A 26,482-nucleotide genomic window follows, 5' to 3' on the forward strand; every position below is an offset into this window, starting at 1 on the left:
GGCAGGGCAGAGCGAATAAGGTGCCCACGTGAGAATACGTCCGTAGGGAGCAGGCGCGTCATCGACGGAGGTTACAGTGCATGAAACATAAGAATAAGACATAAATAAGAATTCACTCATTTGAATTCAACTGTAGCCCTTGTAATGATTCGATACTAGTAACATTAAACTTCTAAATATAAATACTGGTTTCCTACATTATTCAAGCATGTTCCGATAGTGGAAATTATTATCCAAACAATGCTCTTTCATAAGCACTCACACATTTTAACAGTAAAATTACTAATTTGTTTGACGGGTTATTCTTACCCAGTACCAAATATAGGATAGGTTTGTGAAGAGTGTGATGCAGATATGGGCGGTTAGTCCAGTTTGAAAAAATATTGCTTCGTTTTTTTTTTTTTTTTTCTTTTGAGCCTTTTCTTTAAATAGTCTTCGATGACATATCATAAAATACATCAAAAGGCATTCATTTCCTTATGATACAATTTTGGGAAATAGTTCGATTTTTCTTGAATGATTCAGTCATCATATGCCATATGAAGAATTAGATTTTTGAAAAGCTTAGTACAGGGAACGATTTTATACCTAAACAGCGCGTTACTCTTTTAACGTAAGCTAACCTAACCCCAAAATGTTAATGATAATTCGATGGTGTTACTACAAAATTAATTGACCTGTTTTCTAAATGATTTACTATATCTATTAAATTCCAAATACCTGCAGAAAGTTGCTAATAATATAGGTATTCATGCGCAGGTGTGCATTAAATCATTACGCAGTTTCGATTTCATTTGTTTTCATAGTTTCGGTCACATGTTTTGGGCTGCCACCTATCAACAAGTATATAAAACACTCAATACCTCTATGATCGTGTAAAAATTGTTTTGAAGTTCAATCCAGACTTTCGTTCAAGTGTCTTGAATAATATTAAATTGAACGTGTAAATTTGAGGTATTAAATGGCCTTGTTGAAGCTTTCTTTGATTCTCTACAAAGATTACACTGTATAACTGCCTTTTCCTTATTCCTGACATTGTTAGCTTTCTCCAGCACTCAATATGTTTTTACTGCCTTCATCAACTTCTCTCATGCTTATGACTCCGTTCCTCTCTATGAACTTATTAACAGCCTCTGGCAACAAAGCATCCCTTCTAAATTTCTACGCATCATATACAACTTTCTTGTCCAGCATACCTTGCATATTCGCCTTGGTTCCGAACTCTTTTCCAGACATACCACATCCCTAGACCTTCCCCAAGGCTCCGTCTTATCCCATTTTTTATTCAACCTATTTCTGGCTCCTATCATCCATCAAACCGGTCACACCATTGCAGGAGCGGATCCAGGTCAGACTTCTGGGGAGCGGTGGGTTGTCATACTGCTACTTTTAAGGGCTCCAAACTTTGGGATGGGTTTTTTTATATATAAAATAACAAAGTTCCCTATTCTGGGGAACGATCGCCCCCCTGGATCCGCCCCTGCGCCATTGGTGCCCTCTCTCATTGCGACGATTTGACCTTTTATATCCTCTCTTCTGCCCCTCAACCCTTCATATCCCAATTTATATCTGCCATCACTACCTTTTCCACCTGGTATTCTCACCATTACTTAGGCATAAATTAGAACAAAAAAAATTCTTGTCTTTACCCGTAAACGAACCCCCTCCGTTACCTTTACCGGCATTACACTTCCCACGCCATCCATCCGTTGGACCCCTCATTATCCTATCAACTGTTTCATCAAAAATCTTTTGTTTCTTCCGTTTAATACCTCTATCTCCACTTCCACCTGGTCCACTGATTTCCGTTTTCTCCTGTTATATAAAAAGGTTTATTTATTTATTTTAACGTTTGGTGGTTTTCTTCTATTCCCTTCTTCCAAGGTTTTTCACGCTTCCTATAATTTTAATATTCCATTTCTGTCGAAACCACTTTTTACTGAAACTCGGGGCCCCCGCCCTTAACTATTTATCTTAAATACCTCTCGGATAAATTCTGTGTCCAATGTTTCTAATTTACCCATTCCTCTCTTCTCCATAAACTCACTTGCTTCATCACCTTCATACCGCTCGTAAACGCTCCCCATACACTGCTTCTCTCCCTTTCATATACACAAATTAGCTCCAGTTATCTCCACATCTACACATATTCATCGTACCTATACTCCTACATGCTATCCATCCTATTCTGTTTTTTCAATCCCATTCTATCATTTCCCGTTCTACCCCTCTTCGTGTCTTTCCACCTACGCCTCATATACTCTGTTCACTATCCTCTTATACAGTTTCAGAAACTCAAAGGCATGGTTCCTTTCCCCCAAAAAGCGCAAAACAGCACTCAAATAACGTCAGTGGGCAACCTCCCGCTGGCAAAACCGATCCATCAATGCTTGTACGACGTTGCCTTATGTCTGTTCAAATTGTCAAGAAAGGGATGGATGGTCTCTATTTTTCCATCTTCCTTTTTTCCCTTTTTTTCGGTCATTTTATTTTAAAAAATCACAACACACTTTTCTTTTACTTTCCCGTAACTCAGATAAAGTAAACATTTTTCTGGAAACTAGAGCAATGTAACAGAATAAGCATAAACGTCTCCTTTGAACAGTGATTAAATACTATAGCAATAGAATACAAGCGTTATATAAATAGTAACTATTGACTGCAGCAAAACCTAAGGAATGTACTGTAATACACGCACTCTCCAATTTTGATAAACACTGAAGCCTATCGTGTAACACAGTTCGAATACTATTACCAATATAATAAGAAATATGTCTGATATAGTGATGTTCACGAGTCGACACGAGAAATAGGGTTTCCTTGTCTAAATTTTGTAAGTCACATCTCGTCTCTCTTCTCGAAGATTTTTTTTTTTTTGATCTAGTTTCGATTATCGAAAAAGATGTCCTCGTTTTCGTTTCATTTTGTAAAATCACATACAAAATTTTATGACCTGATTTTTTAGATTTTCAAACTATGCTATACAGGTCCTGTCTTCTTCATTAACCCTCTATTCAAACCAGAAGTAATTAAAATAATCATTTCGAGTTTAAATATTTATCGTATAGAACAAAAATAGTAGTAGACAGCGAGGAACATTTTTCTGCAATCGATTCATCTGCAACACTCTATCGAAACCGGTACTTTGTGGTGGACAAACACCGTGTGCGTGGGTTTTCTCGGGGTTCTCCGGTTTCCTCCCACTTTCTTCATTCCACCATTTCATTCATCACTCATCATCACCGTCTCCTTTAGCCTAACCGGCATAACCGTGGGACGTAAAACTAACAGATTTCATTTTTTATCGAAACCGGAAGTAGTTCAATCTATAGTACTTCTGGTTTCAATACTGATTTTCATAGAGCAAAAACTGGAAATGATATTGAGAAGCACTTCTTATGCAATCTATTCAGCGTCCCAAGAATAGATTCTATACCCTCCCTTAATCTTCTATTCAAACTGGAAATGATCCAAATTAACGATCTTTGGTTTCAACATTTCGGCACAGAACAAAAACAGTAAGGAATAGCGAGAAATATTTTATATATATGGACTCAGGAACAGGTTCTTTCTTTGATATTATTCCTCTATCACATCCAGTAGTTGTAGATGTAGCCGACTACTTCGAAGTTTTAAGTATTGTATTCGGATTGTTTGGAAGTATTACATAGTTTCAACTGTGAAACAACATTTACTTGTCTTAATTTCATCTGGAAGTTACCAGAATCCTTAAGCGTAACGAGAGGTTCACGAAGAGAATGATATAACACTCAAACCATATTTATCATTGGAGTATATGGCGTAAGACTTGTGTATCTTTTGGGGGCGCGGTGGCTCAGTGGTAGAGCGTTCACCTCCGGTGCTTGGGGTCCTTGGTTCAATCCCAGCTCGCGCCGTGTGGACTTTGTGGTGGACAAACACCGTGTGCGTGGGTTTCCTCGGGGTTCTCCCGTTTCCTCCCACTTTCTTCATTCCACCATTTCATTCATTTCTAATAATCACCGTCTCCTTTAGCTTAACCGGCATAACCGTGGAACGTAAAACTTAAAGATTTCATTTCATTTTTTTTTTTTTTTTGCTTATCTTTATAAAAATGATAAATGTTCTACGCTGTGTTCGTACAATCATTCTATCAACTTATGATTTTATGTTATAATTCATGTATCAATAAAACAAAGTTTGAGAAGTAAGACTGGGATAAACTAGAGTTGCCCGCCAGACTCGTGGAATTTATCGTCTCCTCTCGATTCTAGTCTCGAAAATGAGACGAGAATGGTCATTTTTCTAATGTCGTCTCGAATTTAAAAGATATTTCTCATCTCGGGAGCAACACTAGTCTAATACTATATATCCTAACAATAAATTACGCTTAATTAGCCGTGTAGGAAAGATGTAGAATTAAAGCAACACTAAGAAAAACTCTAGGAACTAGTGAAAAAAATATAAAATAAAAAAGTTCCAGTTTTTTGGCTGTAATATAACTTAGAAATGAACATATGCGTGAATTCATGTTATTGTGCTTTTGTTATAATTATGAAGCTTTATTTCCTGGTCTGCACAATTCCAATTGCTTGTTTCTTAAAGTCATTACGGATTCACTAGTTAATAAAAGAATCATATGTGCTAATTTAAAAAATACTTAGAGAATTTGTAGGACAAACGTAATACTTAAATGTGGATAATAATAATTATTATCAATCGCTAACCACTTCTCTATATATTAGCAGTTTTGCAACCGTTTCCTCGTACAGAAAATTCTTAGGTATTATGTTTTAATGTAGTTTTTTTTTTTTTAAAAAAAAGAAAAAAGAATAAGACCTCTAGAAGTAACACAAAAGAGAAAATGTGGCAACAACAGATCTGTCACCCTCACTAACTTTTCTTCGACCAGCCATAAATAAGACCCCATACTGAGTTTGGTGACATCCTACACCACCCGCGGTGTGTCGGCATCGGACAGCAACTGTATACCAGGATAGCGGACGTACTATACTAGCATAATTTCTCATTTTCTCTTCCTCTTCTCCCTCCGCACATAGTCTGTTTATTCTGCAATGGCTCTGGTCAGGGCTTCATTTTGGTCCTGCCCTTTATGATTTCTTTGTTCGTCAATATTTCAACTTTAAATTGCCCAGTTACTTCTTCACCTTTCTTACTGAAGTATATGTTCTTTTTGCGACTCTTCTTCACTCCCTCCGGTATCAATATCGGGCTATCTGCATCTAAATTTCTGCTCCAATCCTTACAATCATCTCTCTGTACTTCGAAATCCTCCTGGCTTCTCTCTGAAATCCGTCTCTTTCTTTATCGTTGTACTTCCCTCAAACTTACTCCCTGCTTAATTTGGGCCAATGGTCATGTCAGTATCCTTGGCAACTGCGTTGGCGAACCAGATGCACGCCAAGGAGCCTTTCATGGCATTCCCATTACACTTTCCGTCTCGCCTATGTTTCCGCTCCTTAATTCTATTCATTTTCATCGCTGGACCGCTTATAATATTTCTTATTCTACGGTGCATTGGTACTGCTACCATAATATCACTCTCCTTTCTTCATCATATTTCCACCTCTTTCTTCCATTTCCTCCTCCGAACCGACTTCGCATCCTTTCTACTCCTCAACAATTATTTCTTCTTTGCAAGCGCACCACTCCTCTCTGTAATTGTGTCCTAGATGCTGCAACAATTAATAATCTCATTTTCTCCTATCCTTTTTAATAGCAATCTCGCCTCGTTTTCCTATCTGTTTTTCATAAATTAGTTGGGACTGGACCTTTCAATGTGGATTCTGTAATTTTTTCTTTCTCTCCACCCGTCATTCATGCCTGTTATCTATACTTACCACGCTCAGCTTTATTTCGCATATTAAAAAACACTGTAAAATTATACTCTACTTAGGGCATGTGAAAATTGGAACAGAGAGGTGCCATCCACAGAGGACTTACTAGCTTATGGGGCGTTTACACTTGGTCGATTTAGTCGCACTACTAAATCGACTCGCTGCATTTGCCACTAAATCGAAGCAACTAGGCCGAATCAGATCGATGGATGTGTTCAATTATTTCAACCACAGAAAATAGAACGTCTTTCAATTCAGTTGCCAGTCGATTAGTCGCCTTTGATCAACAAGCGATTAAGTTGAAGTCCCGTTTACACGGTCGATTAAGTTGAAAGTGACGTCAATTCAACTGAATCGAACGCAAATCGACTGTGTAAACGCCCCATTAGAGGGCCTACGACACAATGTATAGCATTTTCACAAAAATTGAATAGCCATATTCAATTTATAAAATCGTTCGTCGTACACTATTATCACAGGAACATAAAAACTGTCGTAACGGTAACCAAAATATTTACTCACTAAAGAAAAGCAGAAAAATCTAGTTATTTATCATTTTAGTGGAACACTTGAGCGGTCTGCCAATGTTCGGTGGTACACTCAGTGGCGGCGAGGAGAAACGACCGCCATCCTAATATTTTTCTCGCCCCATTTTTCTACATACAACCGGTAAATAATAATAATCCACCTTATGCAGAGTCGTTTTGACACATAATTAGCGTCATTCTAAAGGCCTGACTACTACAGGAAACATGTTAATCGATTTCTTTAGTATGGCACTAATCACGTGTCTGAACGACTCTGCATAAGGCCCAATATGTACAACCGATAATAATAATATCGTGCAAAACAAGTGTGGTTGCCTCGCCTCCCCAAATTTTTCTTGTCTCTCGCTTCCCCCCTAATATTACGCGTCAAGCGCCGCTACTGGGTACACTCTACACTGAATGTTTCAACGTGGAGAATATTTACGAGGCGGACATCAGTTATCCAAGAAAAATTTTCAGCTCAGTTTAAGAGATTTACGTAAGGAGTTCATTTTCAGTAACGAATTTAAAGTGCACAGTGAGCCAGGAACAGCCCGAGGGCTGACTATTGAGCATGGCTGCTCTATTGTCAAATTACACTACTTAAAAAAAAAAAAAAAAAAAAAATGTAAAATTATTAGCATCCTCGATTCTTCATCTTTTTCTTTTTCACACCTCCAGAAGAAGAAGAAGATAGACAATAATTACAGTGTTTGTAAACAGCAATGAAGGGTGGAATGCGTACTTTTAATGTGGGTTACAAATGTGTATTGGATCGAAATATGACCTAATTTGATACAATTTATGCTTATTCTAGTATGATTTGTTGCATTTAATTTATTTTAAGAGTACTAGAATGGAATCTATTATGAAAAATAATGACGTATGTCGGTTATGTATTGCTGAAGATGGGAATTATAAGAACATTTTTGACGACGCGAATAGTAATTTAGTTAATTGGATATCGGACACCCTCGATATTGTGGTAAGTATATTATTTAATGTGCAGGTTAAGTTCAAGTAGACTACTCTAAAAAAATACTGTAAAATTATAAATACGTATGTATCCTTATTGCCATCCAAAATATCTGCATTAAGCGACATAGCAACACCCGGAATAAATTCTTATTACATGAATCCAGAATTACTTAATTTACAAAATATAGCAGAGCGAGCAAAGGGGTTAGACGCCGTGCAAGACTCGTTCCTTTCTACCTTTATGACAATTTAGACAAAAACAAGGTACTCGGTTGTTGAGTCCATATTTACCTTTATGGTTTGTATTGGTTCCCCGCAATTAGAATTAACCCCATCACCCCTTTCAGTATAAGTGAAGTTGAAGGGGGCACCAGAAATAGTTGTTCAAAAGTTATAACTCTTTAACGATTTACGTACGTATAAATACGGTGCTGGTATGGTTTTGGCGCACCATATTTTGGAAGATTTACAGGTAAAATTCAATACTTTGCATGATGAGACATGTTTACAAGGAACAAGATTCTGCAGGTGACAGAATTAAATACAAAATAATATAGCTGTATTTTGGATTTACAGGTGTAGGGTTACTAGTGTAAATTCACTGCAAGTGCTTTACGACGGATGAAAGGAGTGCGTATGAACGATGACTATTCAATGATATTTTCCACTGGTGGTATATTTCTGCAGAGTGCACGCAACCTGTATTTTGTCTTTAGAAGTGGCGCGTTAGTAGTATGAAACCATTACATTTTTTTTTTCTCTACCCTCGCTCATCCTCCAACCCCCCTTCGGTGACGCGCCTACTTCAGACACGCAAGCCCTGCTCTGACTGTTAGATGGCATTCGTACTTTTAGCTTAGGTTGCTTTGTGTTTCTTACACTATAGTTCTTATGCCACACATCCGGAAGGCGTATGTAGCCCTATATGCAGGGGTGCAAACTCGTCAGTGAAGTATTTTAGACTCTTCGGAAGGTTAAACAGAAATTTTCTAGTTTTAAAAGACACTTGCGGATGAGTGGAGACTATTGTTACAAGACGATGAGATTGCAACTATTGAAAATAGAATAGATGTTTGTTAGAACCAGTTTTTTCCCAAAGACTAACATTTTAGGAGAGCATGAATTTCCAGCGGTGTTAAAAGCAGTCCTCTCACTTTCACATGGCTCAGCTAAAGTTGAAAGAGGATTTTCAAACTCCCTACCTGTTATGGCCCCTGATAGGGCTGACATGTTAGAGAGGATTTTCATTGCTCATTTACATATTAAGCCCTTAAGTGGGTGACCCGTCTTAAGACGCTACACGATATGTATAGTTTGTATTTTAACCCGTCTAAAGACGCAAGTTTTGTTTGTGCTACTCCTGTAAATTAAGGATCCTGTCTAAAGACGCTAATGCATTTCTTTACCGTGTGAAACTTTGGTTGAACATTTTAGAATATTTTTTCGTGGCAACTTTTTCATATGATCTGGCAATTTGTATTCGGAGTTGAATGGCATCTTGTAACAGAAGTTCTGGACGTCTCTCTGATGAAGGAATAGCTGAGATTCTGCTTAGAAGTGAGGATAGTGACTGTAATGAGTCTCTGGATGATGATGATGACCTTAGCTTGGAACTCAGTATTTCCAATAAGTCTACAGAGTCCTTCCATGATGATAGTAACAATGATAGGTGGTCGGATGTTGTCTGAGATAGACCCCGATTTGTGTTCAAGGGAATGCTGGCGTGAAAGTGCAGGTATATGATTGTAGTGACCTATTGTGCATTTTTGAGATTTTTTTTTTGACAATGAATTATGTGAACTCATTGTTGAGGAAACAAATCGATATGCTCGGCAGAAGATTGGCCAAAAACAGTCCTCAGGAAAAATGAAGCCTAGATCTCGCGGTAAGGCTTGGGTGGATACAACAGTAAATGAATTGAAAGCATTTTTCGGTTTACTTATTTTGCAAGGTATAATGGGAAAACCAACAAATCAGAGTATTTTTCACGAAATAAAGCCCTTGAAACACCAGTGTTTGGTAAAATCATGTCACAGAAACGCTTTCTTTTACTGACTGAGTAACAATGAAGCACCAAGTGAAAATGACTCTAATCCTCGTCTGAGAAAAATCTTGCCTGTATTGACAGATCTTCTTGAAAAATCCAAGACGTTTTATGTGCCAGACGAATGTATTGTAGTTGATGAATCTCGGCTTTTATGGAAGGGTCGTCTATCTTGGAAGACATACATTCCAATCCAGAGAGCGCGATTTGACATAAAATCGTATGAACTTTGTGAATCAAAGTTAGATTACATATGAAACATTATTGTATACACAGGAGAAACCACTAGTAAGAAAAACATTATTGCTAGCTCTAACATTGAACATTTAGACAAACCTGCCACACATTGTTCTGCTCTTGATGGAAGAGTTGTTGAACCAAGGGTTCTTTCTGTATGTTGATAATTATTACACATCTTTGCCTTTGTTTGAATTTCTGGTAGATCATAAAAAGGATGCTGTGGGAACTATGCGCGATTCCAGAAAAGATCTTCCAAAGGAAATAATTACCAAAAAAAAAAAATCTGTGGCTGCACGGAAAGGAAAAGTTATGTTGCTCAATAGGATGGACAAAAAAAATGTAAGCATGATCAGCACTATCCATGATGATTCCATGGAGATCACTTTGAGAAGCATGTAAAACCACGAGTTTGTATTGAATATTCAAAAGGAATGGGGGTGTTGACAGGAGAGATCAGTCTTTACAACCCTATTCTATTGCACGAAAGCAAATGAAAAGGTATTACCAAGAACAGTTTCGTCAGCTTCTGGATTACACCATTTTCAATGCCTTTGTGATTTACAGCAAAATGGGTGGATCTATGTTACAACTACAACTTAGAATTGAACTTGTTAGCAGATTACTTTCAGCATATTCCAGTGCAGCTGTAGGCAGACCATCCACAGCAGTGTGTCCTACTCGACTGTCAGGGAGGCACTTTCCATCGTGCACATCAACTTCGGCTACGAAGCGACACATACACAGAAGATGTGCTCTTTGTGCGATACAAAAGGATGACAAAGGGAAACAAATAAGGAAAGAGACTGTGAACATGTGTGACATTTGTGATGTAGCTTTATGTGCAGCGCCATGTTTCAAGATTTACCATACAGAGAGAAAAATGTGATAAACCACATTTCCGAACGAGATGTACCAGCAACTTGTATACAACTTTTGTACTGTATTGTTTGCTTGTTAGACTAACCTAACCTAACTTTTAGGACAGGTTAGGCCAAATTTGTGTAAGTAATAACATTGCAGAACATTGCAATTACAACTAAATGTCATACAATTAAATCATATATATGTTATACTTTAAAGGTTTATATATATATATATATATATATATATATATATATTATAAAGAAAAATGCTGATTTTGCGGTTCGACTCATTCCACGTAATTACACATTTAAGGGGTTAAGGGAGCTCTATATGAGATGTATGATGGAAAGGCATATCTTCTGTATATCCAAATAGCTTTGAAATCTGGCTCATACTTCTTACAAGAATTAGAGAGTTCGTTGAGCAGTAGAGGAAATTGAATGAACAACAGCAGCAACAAGAAATGGAAGCAAAGGGAAAACAACGGGCAGTTGGAGAAGAATTTAAAAAAAAAAAAAAAAAAAAAAACTTGAGAAAGGAACAATTGAAGAAAAAGAATGTACTTTAAAACGTCTAAGGGATAAAGAAGAAGAGAAGAGAAAAACATCTGATAGGTAATTGAAGGAACCGAATGAACGATTGAGATAGGCCATTAAGAAGAAGGATCTTGTTGAAACCTATATAGATCAAGTAATGCTTTACAGTGCCACAAAGATGAAGAAAGAAGCTGATGAAAAGAAACAAAAAGCTGATAAAATTCAGAGAAGAGTAGAAAAATGAAAGTATCCATTAATTACTACCTTTTTCAAGAAAAAAACCAGGAAGGAGTGAACATCATAATACGGTTCTTAACTTTGTATGAGTAAAAAGAGGCAAGGGAAATTGGCCTGAACAGCTATAATTATTTTTTCATGTGAAAATGAATTTACTGGAATTCAGTTTTCTATGTTCTTGGTTTTGCTTAGACAGTTTTACAAAGACATTCTTGGTATTTCTTCATTTCTTGAGTTTAATATACTTGGCAAAATGGCATTGCAAATGTTGCCAGCAGCTGAGTTATGATACTCACCATATCCGAACTGTTGTCCTTGCTGCCTAACTATTTCATCAAGTACCTGGAAGTGTACAACTTGATATATGGAGTAGTACTCCATCCCGTGCGTGACACTTTTCCCTGATTGGTTGAAAATGTCGGAAAGTGGGTCATACCTCCATCCATTGACTGATCACGTGGTATGACCCTTAAATTTGGAAATTTTGAGAAACTGAAAAGTTTTGGAGGGATATATAGGTCTTAAATATATACCTCTGAAACTTTGCGGGTCGTAGCTCGTTCCCTTGGTAGGGTAAAAAATTATTTTAAAAATTAACTTTATTGTCCTTCTAGATGTGTGTTTTTGGTTTTATAGAGGAGTACATCATTCTTATGGATATTGAGGACCAGGTAAGCAGGGTGGATTGATTTAAACCAGTCTGATTTAAATCACGATTTCAATCAAGATGTAAATCACTTGATTTTTAAAATAAAAATCGTTGATTTAAACCAAATTCCGAAATAAATTAATTTAAAATGAAAATAAGTAAAATCCCGTTTCTGTTTTGTTATTTCGATTATGGAAGATAATAATCATAATATAATGAGACTCAAATGTACAGTATGTACAGCATAGTATGAAAACAAGTGTCATGCGGAGGAAGATTAGGGAAAATCCCGTTTTGAACGGGTAACGGAGCGATACTGCTTTCTTCTCTTCGTAACAATAGGTTTGGGTTTTTAAATCGTTAACTGTTCCAACGGGGAAATCACCATCGACATTTAAGACGAAAATTCTTTCGCGTGCGCGTCTGCTTGTTTGTTTCCAGATAATAGGATGTATTTAGAGGGGTCTTATCCCCTCTCCGATTTTTTTTTTTTTTTTTTTTAAAGATTTATAACTTTAGGCGAAATTTATGTATTTCGTGCCTCAAGCTAGTTCCAATTTTTTAAGAATATGCCCCTACCAAATATCAGTAAGTTTTGTAAAAAAAGTAACATTTTGATAAACGTTGCTATACTTTTTCCTTAATGCTTAACCTTTTAAATTATATTACCTATTTTCATTCTATTAAAAATCGAATCTTCATTATTCGATTGAAAAAGTACCAATAAACCTTTTTACTTAGTTTTTTTTTTCAAGACTGAAGGCATTGTAGAACATGTTACATATGCTTTCACGCCTTTCTGCGTCGAGACATAGTGTGTGATGACATAATAAATTTAAAAAGATATTTTTTGTTATGCCTATTATTATTATTTTTGGCAGGCTTACATTTTGCATTCAAAAGACTGAAATTTTCCACACTCGTTCAGTGCACCCCTTAGTATTTTTCAGATGTTTTCAGATCTCTGCGTGAAAACAGGGGGGTCCAGAGGGAAAAATGTAAAAAAAAAAAAAAAAGAGAGGATATTTTTAACAAAATAGCTTTTTCCGCGATTTAGATGGAGACATATGAATGGTACCGTTTGAAAGGCTGTTTTATTCTGAAGAGAATGACGTACGAACCATGATCCTAGGATAAATAGCGATGTTTCAGGAAACTGTTACCTGAGATCCTGTTTTATACGAGAATTTGGGTATTTGGGGGGTATTATTTTTCGCGGGCTTACTTTTGCACCTAGAAGATTGAAATTTTGCACATTTATTCAATGCACCCCTTAGTATTTCTCAGTGTTTCAGATCTCTACCTTAAAACAGGGGGTTGGTCCAGAGGGGTAAAAAGTAAAAAGGGATATTTTTAACATAAAATCCCTTTTTTCGTGATTTTTCCGCCCCAGATACACGATGGAGACATTTGAATGGTACGATTGAAAATATTTTTTATTCTGAAGAGAATAAAGCACAAATCACGACCCTAGAATAAATAGAGATGTCTGAGGAAATTTTTATATTACATGCGGGTTATCTGGAGCATTGTGGGGATGTTCTTAGCTCATTGTTAAATATTTTCCGCGCCCTTAGTATTCAAGATAGCTTGAAATTTTATACACACATTTAGTACACCCCTTAGTATTTCCCTGTTGATTTTCAGATATGTGCGTTAACACAAGGGAGTCCAGAGGAGTTCAAAATTTGAAAAAAAAAAAAAAAAAAAATCAGAAAAATCCCATTCTCTCTCAAAATTTCCCGCTTCAGGGACATGATAGAGAAATGTGAATGTTACTGTTTCAAAGGCTGTTCTATTCTGAAGAGAATGAGGTATGAACCATGATCCAAGGATAAATAGGGATGATGATGTAGCTGCTTGACTGAAAGTCCATATTTTTTTTTTTTTTTTTTTAAGCCATAATTTAAAAGGGTTAAGAAACATTGTTTGGGATTAACAGAGGTTAACAATTGAGAATTAATTCAAAATTCAACCCTAATACTTTCATTTAAATGGCATAATTGGCATTTAATACTAATTCCTAATGCTTTTTCTTCAGTTCGCGACTTGTAATTTACGAGGAGAAAGATTTGATTTAAATAAAAAAAAAAAATCAACAAAAATGAGTTTTTAAAAAAAATCATGATTTTTTTCCACCCTACAGATAAGTACCCTTGTAGTTCTCTCTGAGGGTGCAGTAGACTAGTTCTGCATCCGTCATGTTCTAAGATGGATGCTTATGGTCCTATAGACGGTATTTAACTCTCTTTCATACGTATTTGGAACTGATTACGTTCTCCTGTAGTTTCTTCAGTGGGTGTGAGTCGTTGTCTTTGTTGGATAAAAAATTGTCAAAAATTCAAAATTTTATTGTTTTGACATTATTTGTCCTTTAAGATAAGTGTTTATAATCATATAGACGAGTATCTTACTCTTTTATGAATAGTTATAACCTGTCTTGGAAAGTAACGCGTTACTTTTTAAGTAACGTTTCCTAGTAACGCGTTACATTTTTCCCAAAGTAACTAACGGTAACGCGTTACAAATTTTTAAGTAACGTACCTAGTTCGCGTTACATTTCGAATAAGAAATTACAATATATGTATATATATTTTTTCGGAAACAAATGTTTCTTTCTTGTAAGTGAGTTACTCAGAATGGTGAAATAGAGCATGAACTATGTCATTGACCGACAGTCAGTTACCAACATACAGAGAAACAGATTATAGTGCTACTTGCTGTTTTTGGAAGATGAGTACAACTTCATGAAAATCACATGTACTGTAAGATTTTGTCATAGGTTTTGACAGCTCCAAATCAATATATTCAGCGAGTGAACTAGAAGTGCAATTGTGGTTTATTTTACTTTGATTGGTGTTGTTTTTATAAAGATCTAGAACGAAAATATCTTACAGTTCGAATATTTGAAAGAATACTTTTCTTAAAAGCTGAGGATGATGGTGGACAGAATTTAAAAGTAAAGTGTCTGAAGCAGGGGTAAAAGTGGATCTGAAAAGGTAAGAGGACGCATGACGTCATGCCGTCCGCGTGCCAATCTTTGCCCATTGATATTTCTTTAGAAAGTGGGGGGACGCCACAGATATTATCTGGAAGTATGGGGACGGCGTCCACCCGCGTTCCTCTCACTTTTATCCCTGGTCTGAAGTCAAGCGAGAAATATTTATGAACAGCTAGGGTGCCATAATTAACGATATACAGTAAGGGGTCAATATGAATAAACTGTTTGATGAGCAGCCCTATCATATTACTAGAAAATAGTCTGTTGATGGTATGTAATATAGGAGTTCTTTCAGTTCAGTTTGCGTATCCTAGAGTCCAGTTGATTATAGAGTTTAGAGCAACTAGCTTTAAAAAGCATGTATCGATTTTAGAGTTACTGGCAAGTTTTGATTCACCCCCAGTTCATGTGTTATTTTATTAGTTATAGTGCACTGGTGCTCTATATTCTGTATTTTTATTTTTACATTACAATGTTATAATTAATTTAGCAGAATAATAATAAGCAGTCATTTTTTTTTTCTAACGCAGTATGGCATTTTAGTCAGTGTTACATTATATGAAAATGTTCGTATAGCTGTCAAGTAAGAATTTGTTCTTGCATCTACATAAAGAGATTTAGAACGTGCAATATTACGTTTATGAAGTCAGCGAAGCACATCAAATTTCCAATAAAGTAACTGTCCACATGAAAGGATATAGCAACACTACTATTATCAACCTACAGTTCTAAATATTTACGATGATTGGGGAAAATGGGAATGTGCAATAATAATAATAATACGAAAAATTGAAGTAATTAGTTTTTATTTTTATTATTATTATTATTATTATTATTATTATTATTATTATTATTATTATTATTATTATTATTATTATTATTATTATTTACATATTCAAAGTTTCGGACTTAAAAGTAACGCGTTACTTTCGAAGTAGGGCAACAGTTACTTTTTTGAGGCAAGTAACGCGTTACATTTTAAGGGAAAGTAAAGTAACTTGTAACGCGTTACATTTTCACAAGTAACTTACCCAACACTGGTTATGACCACAACCAAAGAAGAAGTAGTGTAGACATACATTTCTGATTGACTTTTGTGAATCACATGATCTAGGTCATAGTCATGTTGTGTGGTCTGGAGAAATGGTTTATGTGTTGAAAAAGTGACGGGTGATAAGTTTTCCAAAGTGTTACATCATGTGTAGTCAGTGTTAATATCGTTGAAGTACAAGTTCAGCTTTAAAATTCCAACTCTGTACGTCGCTGGTAAATATACTACCTTCGGTTTGCGAAACGACAAGAGTACTTATGTATGTACGAGTACGTAACCATATGTGGTAAAAATACCCAGATTTACATATGTAATTTTTAAAAATTCCAAGATTCTCAGTGGCCAAAGTACATAATATTTTAAAATATATTATATGATGGTAGCTATTGTTGTGTTTGTGTTTATAAATAAAAATCTAAATATTGTATCACATACCAGGTAAACATTGATCACGATAAAACTGAACATTTTCTTTTGTTGTACTGTTTAATAATATACTTTGGTTTCCTCTCGGAGCTTTGCATATCATTTGTTATTTCTAGGTGTGAGGAGTTACATTTTGTGAATAATATTTGTGTATTATTTTCCCCCCTCTAAAACAGGTAACGAAAGAAGATCCATTGCCCAAGCTGGTATGCAATTTATGTGCGAGTTGGGTCGAATCGTTTTACAATTTTCGCTTAAAATGTAAAAATGTCAATCGGATTCTTCAAGAGCGATTCGGCTATGAACCAGAAAAGAAATATGTAAGTATGTAAAATGTTTTCCCGTATTTTCATTTGTGCTGTAAACATAGTGACAAAATTTCAAGATATATTTATTATCATTATTTTCGTAATTTACTAGCTGAACCTGCGCTGTCTACACAGGGCATCATTCACATATGAGCATGAATCTCCTTCTCATTCCTCAAAACATCTTGATAAAAAAAAAAAAAAAGGCAAGAGGTATCATAAAGGGTGATTTTTTCGATTATTATTTTAAGATTTCGCACCATTTTCAAGTTTTGAGCCTACTTCCGGTTGGACTTTCTAATTCATGTATGATCAGTGTTTTCTTTCTTCTTGCATGCAGTATGTAATAAGCAAATACATTACACACATAATTAATTATAATGTCAGCGATATATGTTGTTCATTGGACAAAACACTCCAAACAATAAAGATTCATCATAGACTGAAGAATGAGTTATCCTTCGTTTTTCATTATCATCTGGCAATGAAACAGACGCCGGAGATATATAGTAACCCTTTATACAAATGTGTGCTGTTGAAATGGGTATGGTGCTTTACTTTTTTAAAATGTCAATACTTCCAGTATAGGTCTAAAAAATGTAATAAAGAAATAACAGTCATGTTTTTTAAATATTCATTTAGAACAGAACAATCTACAGAAAATTTGCAATCGATCAGTGAAAACGACAACTTTCTAGAGCCTATGGTTCCTGATAACTTAACTGTAGAAAGGATTGGTCACAAACATATAAACTTCTATAAATCTAGCATTTTAATATATAGAATAGCTGAACCTGCGCTCTCTACACAGTGCATCATTCGCATATGAGCATAAATCTCCTCATTTCTCACAACATATGTATATGTTCCTTTACAGACAGAAGTGAAAGACGTCTTGATAAAATAATAATAATAATAATAATAATAATAATAATAATAATAATAATAATAATAATAATCGGCAAGGGGTATCATAACGGGGAGATTTTGTCGATTATTTTTTCTCAATATCTCGCGCCGTTTGCAAGATTTGAGCCTACTTCCGGTTGGAGTTTCTAATTCATGTATGACCAGTGTTTTCTTTCTTCTTGCATGCAGTATGTAATAAGCAGATATACTACATATACAATTAATTATAGTGTCAGTTATATATGGTGTTCATTGGGCAAAACACACAAAAAAATAAAAATTTATCTTAGACTCGAGAAATGGTTATTCTTCCTTTTTCATTATTATTTGGCCATGAAACAAACGCCTGAAACATATGCAACAACGTGGTGTTCGAATGTATAACGCATAGGATATGATGCTTTAGTTTTTTTGTTGTTTTTTTTAAATTTCAACGCTTCCAGTGTACCCTAATAAAATGTAATAAAGAAATAATGGCCATTTTTTTTTTTGTTTTTTTTTATTAATATTCAATAGAACTGGACAATCAACGCAAAATTTCCAATCGATCAGTGAAAACGTGATCTTTCTAGAGCCTGTAGTTTCCGAGATCTCATTGTCGAAAGGATTGACCACAAACATATAAACGTCCTCAACATATAATTTAAAAGAACTCAAAAGATGGAAGCACAATTTACATGCATTGATTTTAGAGAAGGCTTATTAAAATACAAAGGCTTTGAACAATAATTTTACATCATAAACTTTATATGAAAAAGATATAGTTAACTAATTTAGACTATTTAAAGTACAAATACTTAAAATGTTTGTCTCTGTTAAACGTGAAATCACACATAACCGTAAATGAAAGATTTGAAAGCTTAAGTTATAGGTTGGAGCTCAGGCGCTTTTAATTGCTATTGTAGCATTTTAATAGATAGATTATTGAGGTACAGGAGAAATTAATGGATATTTGTCTTATGCTATATCCTCTAAGCAAGGTATCCCTGATACGATCCAAAGTCATGTGTGTTTGTAGTGAATGTATCGTTTCCTCACACATTCTCATTCCATTAATTCTTTCTAATCAAACGCCTCTTTCAACCTACCGGGCATAACGGTAGAACGGAATACTAGAAATTTTATGTAATTATTTCCAAAGAAAGACACTATTTCCGTAACATTAGTTTTCTATTTTAATTTTTTTAAATAACAGTCTATTATTATATTATGAGGAGTGATCAGAAAGTAAGGTTACAAAGCCTGCAGTCAAATGTGTATTATTATTTCATATAACCAATACAGCCAACAGATAGTACATACATACGTTTTTTTTTCTTTCTTGACATAGTCTCCGTATCGGTTGAAGCACTTGTCGCATCGGGAATGAGTTTGAAGATTCCCTCTTGATTAAAATCCTGTTTTTGCGTGTTCAGCTACGTTGTCACGAAGTGTTTCACCTCCTCGTCTGAAGCGAAGCGACGGCCTCCTAGGTGCTCCTTCAAGTGTGGGAATAAGTGAAAGTCCCTTGCAGCGAGGTCCGGGCTGTAGAGAGTGTAGTCGATGATGTCCCAGCGAAACTGCTGCAACAGCGTGGTGGTCTTCTGGGGTGTATGCGGGCGCGCAAACTTTCGATACCATATGACGACATGCTGATGAGACATTACAGTCTGTCCGTAAGCCTGTACCAGCTGCCGGTGAATTTCAGCCGCGGTTACATGTTTCGGCCACAGAAATCGAATAACTGAGCGAACTTTGCGAGACCAGTTTTCCAAACGCGTCACCATTTGTGTTTACTTGCAACTAGCGCCGTATGTGGCGGGTGGCTGAAACTGCACAGTTGCCAACTGCATGTAGTAAAAATTACCGTACACTCCTCATTCCTCAATAACAGACGAAACTCCAGGAATAACTGCCTTGTAACCTTATTTTTTTATTCTTCCTCGTATAGTAGCGAGGCTTGAAATGCTATCTACTAAGCTAGGCCTCACAATAATACAGATCCAATTTGATACATGGCTCTATATATTTTGGCATTAAATTATAGTCACTGGTAGGGCCTATAGAGAGTACACTCTTATTTCAGTCTATAAGTTATTACTCAAAGATTACAGTAACACAAAGATAAGGTATTACTCAAAGATGTTGCTTTCTATGAAAAACAATTTTCTGTGAAATTTTAATCAAATTTATTAACATTTAGACATACCTCAAGAAATTTGAAGTTTATTGAAGAGTCTGCCGCAGAACAACACAAGTTGTACATGACATTCTGTAGCGTTATTATAACTATTCACTCCTTCGTGTATAAGTTAATGGTAATAATATTAAATAACAAAAATAATAAACAATATATTATAATAAATTAAGAAACTTATATATATGTAAATTTATAAATATAATGATAAGTATCCTCATTTGTATGGCGCTTCTGCCTGTCTGCGTGTGTGCCCAAAAGAACACCACGGAAAATTAATATCTATAATCAAAAAAAAAAAAAAAAAAAAATTACAACCTACATCACATTGTTTGGAGGATAACCCAAAAGCAGCGATATCACCATGGCTCTGTCTGTAGTCTACACTCTCAATTCGCAATTTTAAATATTCAGCCTGTTTAAGAAATGCATCATACATGGCTGGCGTGTTTTAATTAATGAATGTATCATTTTTGTAGTTTAGATTTTCTACTGGCAACACTTCCTGTAAATATATATATTACGTTTTAATAGTGACATACCAGGAAACTTCCTCTTACAGCTATGCATTGTATACCAGGAAACTTACTCTTACAGCCATGCATTGTAAAATATGCAGCTGTAAGAGTGCGTTTCCTTTGAAGACAACTGAAGCATGTAGTAGAGGCCCATTATGTTCGAATTGCAGCAGTGAAGCAGGTCCTTGCTCACTTTCTGTTTCGTCATAATTTTCTCAAAGAAACTATCTGTACGGCAGTAACCAAGACAGTGGAGCGAGTTGAATATTTCTGGTCCCGTTCTAGGATCCCTGTCAGTCATTGTCAAGACTCGATAAAGAAACTTGAGCATCTTTTCTTCCAGTGAAAAGGACTTAAGAAAAATAAGAATCATCAGACCCAGAATCAGGAAACCAATGAAGCCACATTTTCATCATTGATTGAGGAACTTTTTGACATCGCATATTCAAATACCATAAATCTGATGGATAATGAAGAAGACAAGATGTTCCTACAACTTCAGCGACAGAAGCGACATCCTGCTTGTATTGGGGAAGTCTACAAGGTGCTACTTCAAAAACAGGAGGAAGTGAAGAAAGAAGAAACACAAAAGAGGAGAAGGCAACGATCCAAACTTCAAGAAGATATTTTATTCGAGAAAGCAATGTTAGCAAGCAGCAACACCGAAGAAGAAGTGGAAGATCCAACGGAAGCTTCAAGGCCCAATAAATCAGTTAAAGTTCGACTTCGAAAGCGAGGCGCAAAAGCCATAATCATCTCAGCTAACCGTAGTGCTCGATGGAAATAGATTCAGTAACAGATGTGCCATGATGATTATCTTCGAGGCTTCCAAGGCCAGTGGACAAGATCCTCGGGAGTTAGCCATTAATAGATCAATCATCCACCGTCAGCCTCAACAATACAGGCAATCGGCTGCTACTCACATTAAAGAGTCATTCAACTAAACAAAATTTTGGCAGCTCACTGGAATGGGAAGCTAATGAGTGATATTAGTGGAAGCAATAAGATAGAGAGGCTGCCTACTTTGGTATCGACCACGCAAGAAAAGGAATTGCTAGAAATTCCAAAGTTATCTTTGGAAGTGGAAAACTGCTTTGGGAGCTCACCCCGTGTACAGTAGTGTGAAAGAATGGGGATTGGAAAACTTGATTCGTGCCATGTGTTTTGATACTACTAGTGCCAACACTGGTCTCCCATCACGAGCGTGTATCATTCTTGAACAGCTACTAGGCCATTAGGGCGTGTCGATTTTTTCAATTTTCAAAATCCTAAAATGAGGGGTGCTAAAAAGTTAAGACCTGACATTGTATTTCGAAGCATATATTTACAAATTCGATATAATGTTGTTTTGCTAGGTAAATATCAGTCCAAAGTTTTGTCATTTTCGATCTTTTTTTACAAATTTAATTTGTTGTTCATAGATGGCGCCAGCGTTGTATTTCATTTATTGAGCAGAAATACATGCTTGTTAAGATTAGTTTTATCTATTTGCACATTGCTGAGTTACAGTTTTAGTATTATGTCAAAATTATATTCTACAATCATTACATTAGATACATTTTCAATTTTAAACGGGTGCTAAAATTTTTACATTTATTATTTAATAACTCCAAGGATATAAGATTAAGGGCTTCAGATTTGAGTGTGTAAACATTTTCAACTAGTTTTTATATTAACATTGTGGTTTCTTGATGTTTCTTTGCAATGACTTCTAAGACAAAAACAAAACTTGATACATTTACCCATAGGAGTAATTTGATTGGAACCGGTAGAGAATTGTGACGGCTTACGTGCCACAGCTGCCATATCTACTGCCGCCCTTATAGATGTTGGCTTGATGGCTGACAAAGACCAAAGACTTGTGGTTGATCACAATAAAGTGAAGAGAGCACAAGAATAAAATAATGAAATCCGTATACCAAGAATTTGATGAGTTCTGTCAGCAAGGTATAATCAACTACATCTTCTTTGTCGGCTGTGAAGATATTACGAACATTATGTTGGTAGCAGGAAATTCAAATCACCAGTTCCCTGGGATTATATGAGAACAACACTATTCTGCTTACAGCGAGCCAGGTAGACGCTATCTTTATCATTTCATTCCTCAGAAAGATTGTGACAATAAAAAGCAAGCTGAAATTTTTGCTGATAATCTTGAAGATTTTAGAAGGGTATTGATAAAATCTTACAAGCAATTGGAGGTGATTCTACCAACATCAACACTGGTTGGGAAGGTCGTACTATGCATCGGGTAGAAGTCAAACTCGGTCGTAAGCTAAATTGGTTAGTGTGTGCTCTTCACACCAGCGGGTTACCTTTAAGACACTTAATCACAACACTGGATGGCATAATTTTGTGTAGCAATCAGTAGAAAGGTACTATTGGAGGTATGCTGCTAGACGCAGTTACTGGAATTGAAATCGATCCTTGATAGCAAAAACTTCCAATTGGAGAGCTTCTTATTGCGCTGAGTGAAAATATTTTAAAAGATTTATGTACAGATCAAGCATACGGATATCAGATTACACAGGCCATTCTCACTGGAAAACCTCCATGATATCTGGTGCTTTTTGAAATTGGTCCAGTCAGTCATTCAAGATGGTTGACTACAGCAAATAGACTGCGTCGCTTGTGGGTTTTTAAACATGAACTTAACGTCAAACATCTCATAAATCTTAGGCAGATAGTGAAATACATTGTTAGTGTCTATTGCCCTGCTGGTTCAACATCAAAGTCAAGTATTGCTGGGAAAAAGGGCTACGCCACATCTTGTTTCAACTGCAGTGACTTAATATGCAGAAGAAAATTGTTGTGGATGCTGTACTTCAAAAGATACTTAACTTGAGAAGTGAGGCAGTACAAGGAAATATCTCTATACGTCCGAGGAAAACACCTGCTATCGACCCCAATGCCTCGTTCGTGCTAGAGATGATCGACTGGTCTAAAGGTGTTTATGAACCTTCCTTGACATGCGAACTTTCAACAGTGGTAGTAAAGAAATTTGTAGAAGTTCCGATTGGTACTTTCATCGGCCAAATCACGCTCAATCTATAGAAAGGTGTATGAAACAAGTCACAGAGGCAGCAGCAAAAGTCTATACGCATGAGAAACGTGAGGGGTACATAATAGTTCAAGAAGTAAGTCCACAGATGATGTCCGAAAATGAGTCAAAACAGGACATAATGAAACTTGTTTTGTGAATAACTTGTGGGTTAATAGTATTGCTTACTTGTTGCTGTTTCTTGAATACATTTGTAGTAAAACAAGGACAGCTTTATCACAAAATGTAATACAAATGTAGCATATATATAGTAATACTATAGTAGTAAATAAGAAGTGTTTGAACTGTATGATACAGCAGTTACCAAATAATTTATTATAATGAAAATTAGTAGTTTGTCAATGTGGTTGAGTAAGGTATTTTTAAAATCAATGAAAAATGTGTTTCTCATGATTTGTAACAGAAGCTACACACTTCAAACATGGAGAATGTTACATGTTTTTACTAAAACAATTATAAAGTATACTAGTACGTAATCAAAATAATGCTTTCTGTTCTTAATTACTGCAATGCAATAATATAAAGTCTAAATAGCGGTACAGTATTTCAATACGTACATCTATGTATGCAGAAATTTTATTGACTGTTTTCTCAAAGTATTGGTTATATACTCTTCCTTACTGTATCTCTAGCTTTATTAATACGTTTGATGATTAATAAAATGTTTCATACGGAAAAATAATATATTTTATAGCATTGCTTGGCATTTTCGAAAGTATTTCAGTATGAAATTCCGAAAACTGCTCTTGTGTTATATTCAAATCTTGATTTACCTAGCTAGAATTTATTAAATCGCAAAACTAAGTACAGATTTGAATTTCTCATACCTAAAAACATACTTTTAAGACCCCTCATCATGAAAAATTGAGGAAAGTATATTTCACCCTCAAAAATGACACGCCCTACTAGGCCATACTTTTCTACACTCCGATGTCGACATCACATCCTGGAACTTCTATTGACCTCTACCTTTGGAGCATGCTTAGGACCCATCCGCTCACCAGACACTCTCATGTTCAAACGTTTCAAGGAACAGTCACCCTACTTTGACCAGGGAAAGTATGTGGAAGTCATCTCAAACCATTTTGCAGCAGCAGAAATTCGTGATGTCCAGGATGAAGTAATTTCTTTCTGTGAACACGAACTGCAGGATCGTCAACCGCGAGATGATTATCACGAACTGCTCTTGTTCATGTTAATCTTGGAAAGTTCACCATGTTTTCCATCAACCCAGATCAAGTTCCCCAGACCAACGAATCAAGCTCGCTGGATGCTGAAGGTAATCTACAGTCTTAAAGTTTAGTTGTTCCGTTCTCAAGTTAAGTTGACATAGAGAGAGTTGCAGGGATTGGAGATCTCAACATATTTCTCGCAAAGACTTATGTTAAATTCTAGTTTCTGGTACCCCAGGTTTCTACGGAAGCTACAAATGATCTCCAACTTCTTAAGGAACTTCATGCTTATCCTGAATGTGAGATTGGTGAAGAAACATCATACAAAATGACACCACATCTATGGTACCTGTCAAAAGATTTGATTCTCCTTAATCTCTTTCATCCAAAGTTAGACTCTAACATAAAACGAGCTATGGTGCAATCTTCAGCAGAGATAGGAGGAGAAAGTATATCAATCCGAGCAGAGGTGAATTTGGCAATGGTAGAAAGTAAGACACACATCCATTTTGTGACACAAAGACTCAGAAGTATATATCTGCTCTTCTTTTGCGTCCTAGAGAACCTCAATGAAGACCCTGATATAGGGAATGATAGGGTTGACTTTAAGACCGCTAAGGCAATTGTTTACTCAATAGCAACCACAAATTATCATGCAGAGCGTGGTGTCACCCTAATAGAAGAAGCGACTCAGTTAGGACCCATTAAGACTGAAGAACAGTTGCAGTATGCGCTTCAGGATCAGTGATTGCAAACCTATATGGGGTTATTCACAATCGGAATATGTTGTGTAATAATTCAGTAGAGACTATTTGATACTTTTGCAGTTACATTGATTTACTGTGAATAACTGACTGTATGAAACATATAGAATACTCGAACAATTAGCATTAGACTTTTACATGGAAAAACTTGTACATGGTAAACATTGTTGAGCCACCTCTAAATATTAAAATTCTTACAAGATATTTTGCACATATTATTTCTATATAACAAGGAAACTTTTTAGAGGGTCAGAGAATAAATTGCTTTATTTTGAAATTTCACCATACGGATAAGGACCATCCTAATATACACTTGATCAAAAAGTTCCCGGAATCACCACCATGTGACACTCTGTCACCTGATTTTTTTTTTTTTTTTTTTTTTTCTTGCCACAACTGTCAGCGATATTTCCTTCCAATGTGAACATCCTAGTTTGCCATTTGTGAAAGTGACGCAGTGTTGAGTACATCTGTTTGGTTGCATGTTTCGATTTTTACAAAGGAGTTATCTTTCCAACAAAGATTGTGTATTAAATTGTGCGTTAAGAACGGATTTAATGGGGCAAAGACTTTAGAAATGTTGGAAAAGTGTTTCGGCAATGATGCTGTAAACAAAACAGCGGTTTACCAGTGGCGAGCACCTAATGAGCCAAGACCGAAAAAAAAGAAGTTTTCAGTCGTAAAAAGTGATGCTCACGGTTTTCATGGATTACAATGGTGTTGTAGATCATGAATTTCTGCCAGAAAGTCAGACAGTCAACAAGTAGTATTATTTGGGTGTTGTTAAACGTTTGCGTGAAGCAATTCGCCTAAAATGAAAAGATCCCTGGGCAAACAACTCGTGGATTTTGCACCATGACAACGCAGCGTCGCACATTGCTATCATTATTCGCGAGTTTCTCACCAAAAACGTAACGAATATCATTTCACAGTCACCGAACTTAGCTCCGCCTGACTTTTTCCTGTGTGATCGACTCAAGAAACCATTAGGGGGAACGTGTTTTAGCAGCCAAAAGGGGATAATACGAAAATCGAAGAAGGCTCTGATGGAAATTTCGAAAATCAAGTACCACAATGTTTTGAGAACTGGATCAAGCGCTGGCATAAGTGCATTGCAGTCGATGGAGATTACTTCAAAGAGGACATCAGTTTTCAGGAACAAAGTTGTATTTTTAATTTTGTGA

General features: G+C 35.9%; 1 protein-coding gene across 1 annotated transcript in view; it reads left to right on the forward strand.

The window, feature by feature from the left end:
- The first annotated feature begins 7,044 nt into the window (after positions 1-7,044).
- The window catches only part of LOC145686691 (uncharacterized), a 37,686-nt gene continuing 18,248 nt past the window's right edge, over positions 7,045-26,482 (forward strand). Inside the window, exons 1-2 of the mRNA XM_081760236.1 lie at positions 7,045-7,349; positions 16,567-16,710. Of these exons, the coding sequence (XP_081616362.1) occupies positions 7,221-7,349; positions 16,567-16,710 (273 nt within the window). The 5' untranslated portion in view covers positions 7,045-7,220. The remainder of the gene's footprint in view (positions 7,350-16,566; positions 16,711-26,482) is intronic.

This window comes from Thermobia domestica, chromosome 5, assembly GCF_964235325.1.
Source record: "Thermobia domestica chromosome 5, izTheDome1.hap1.1, whole genome shotgun sequence".
Lineage (NCBI taxonomy): Eukaryota > Metazoa > Arthropoda > Insecta > Zygentoma > Lepismatidae > Thermobia > Thermobia domestica.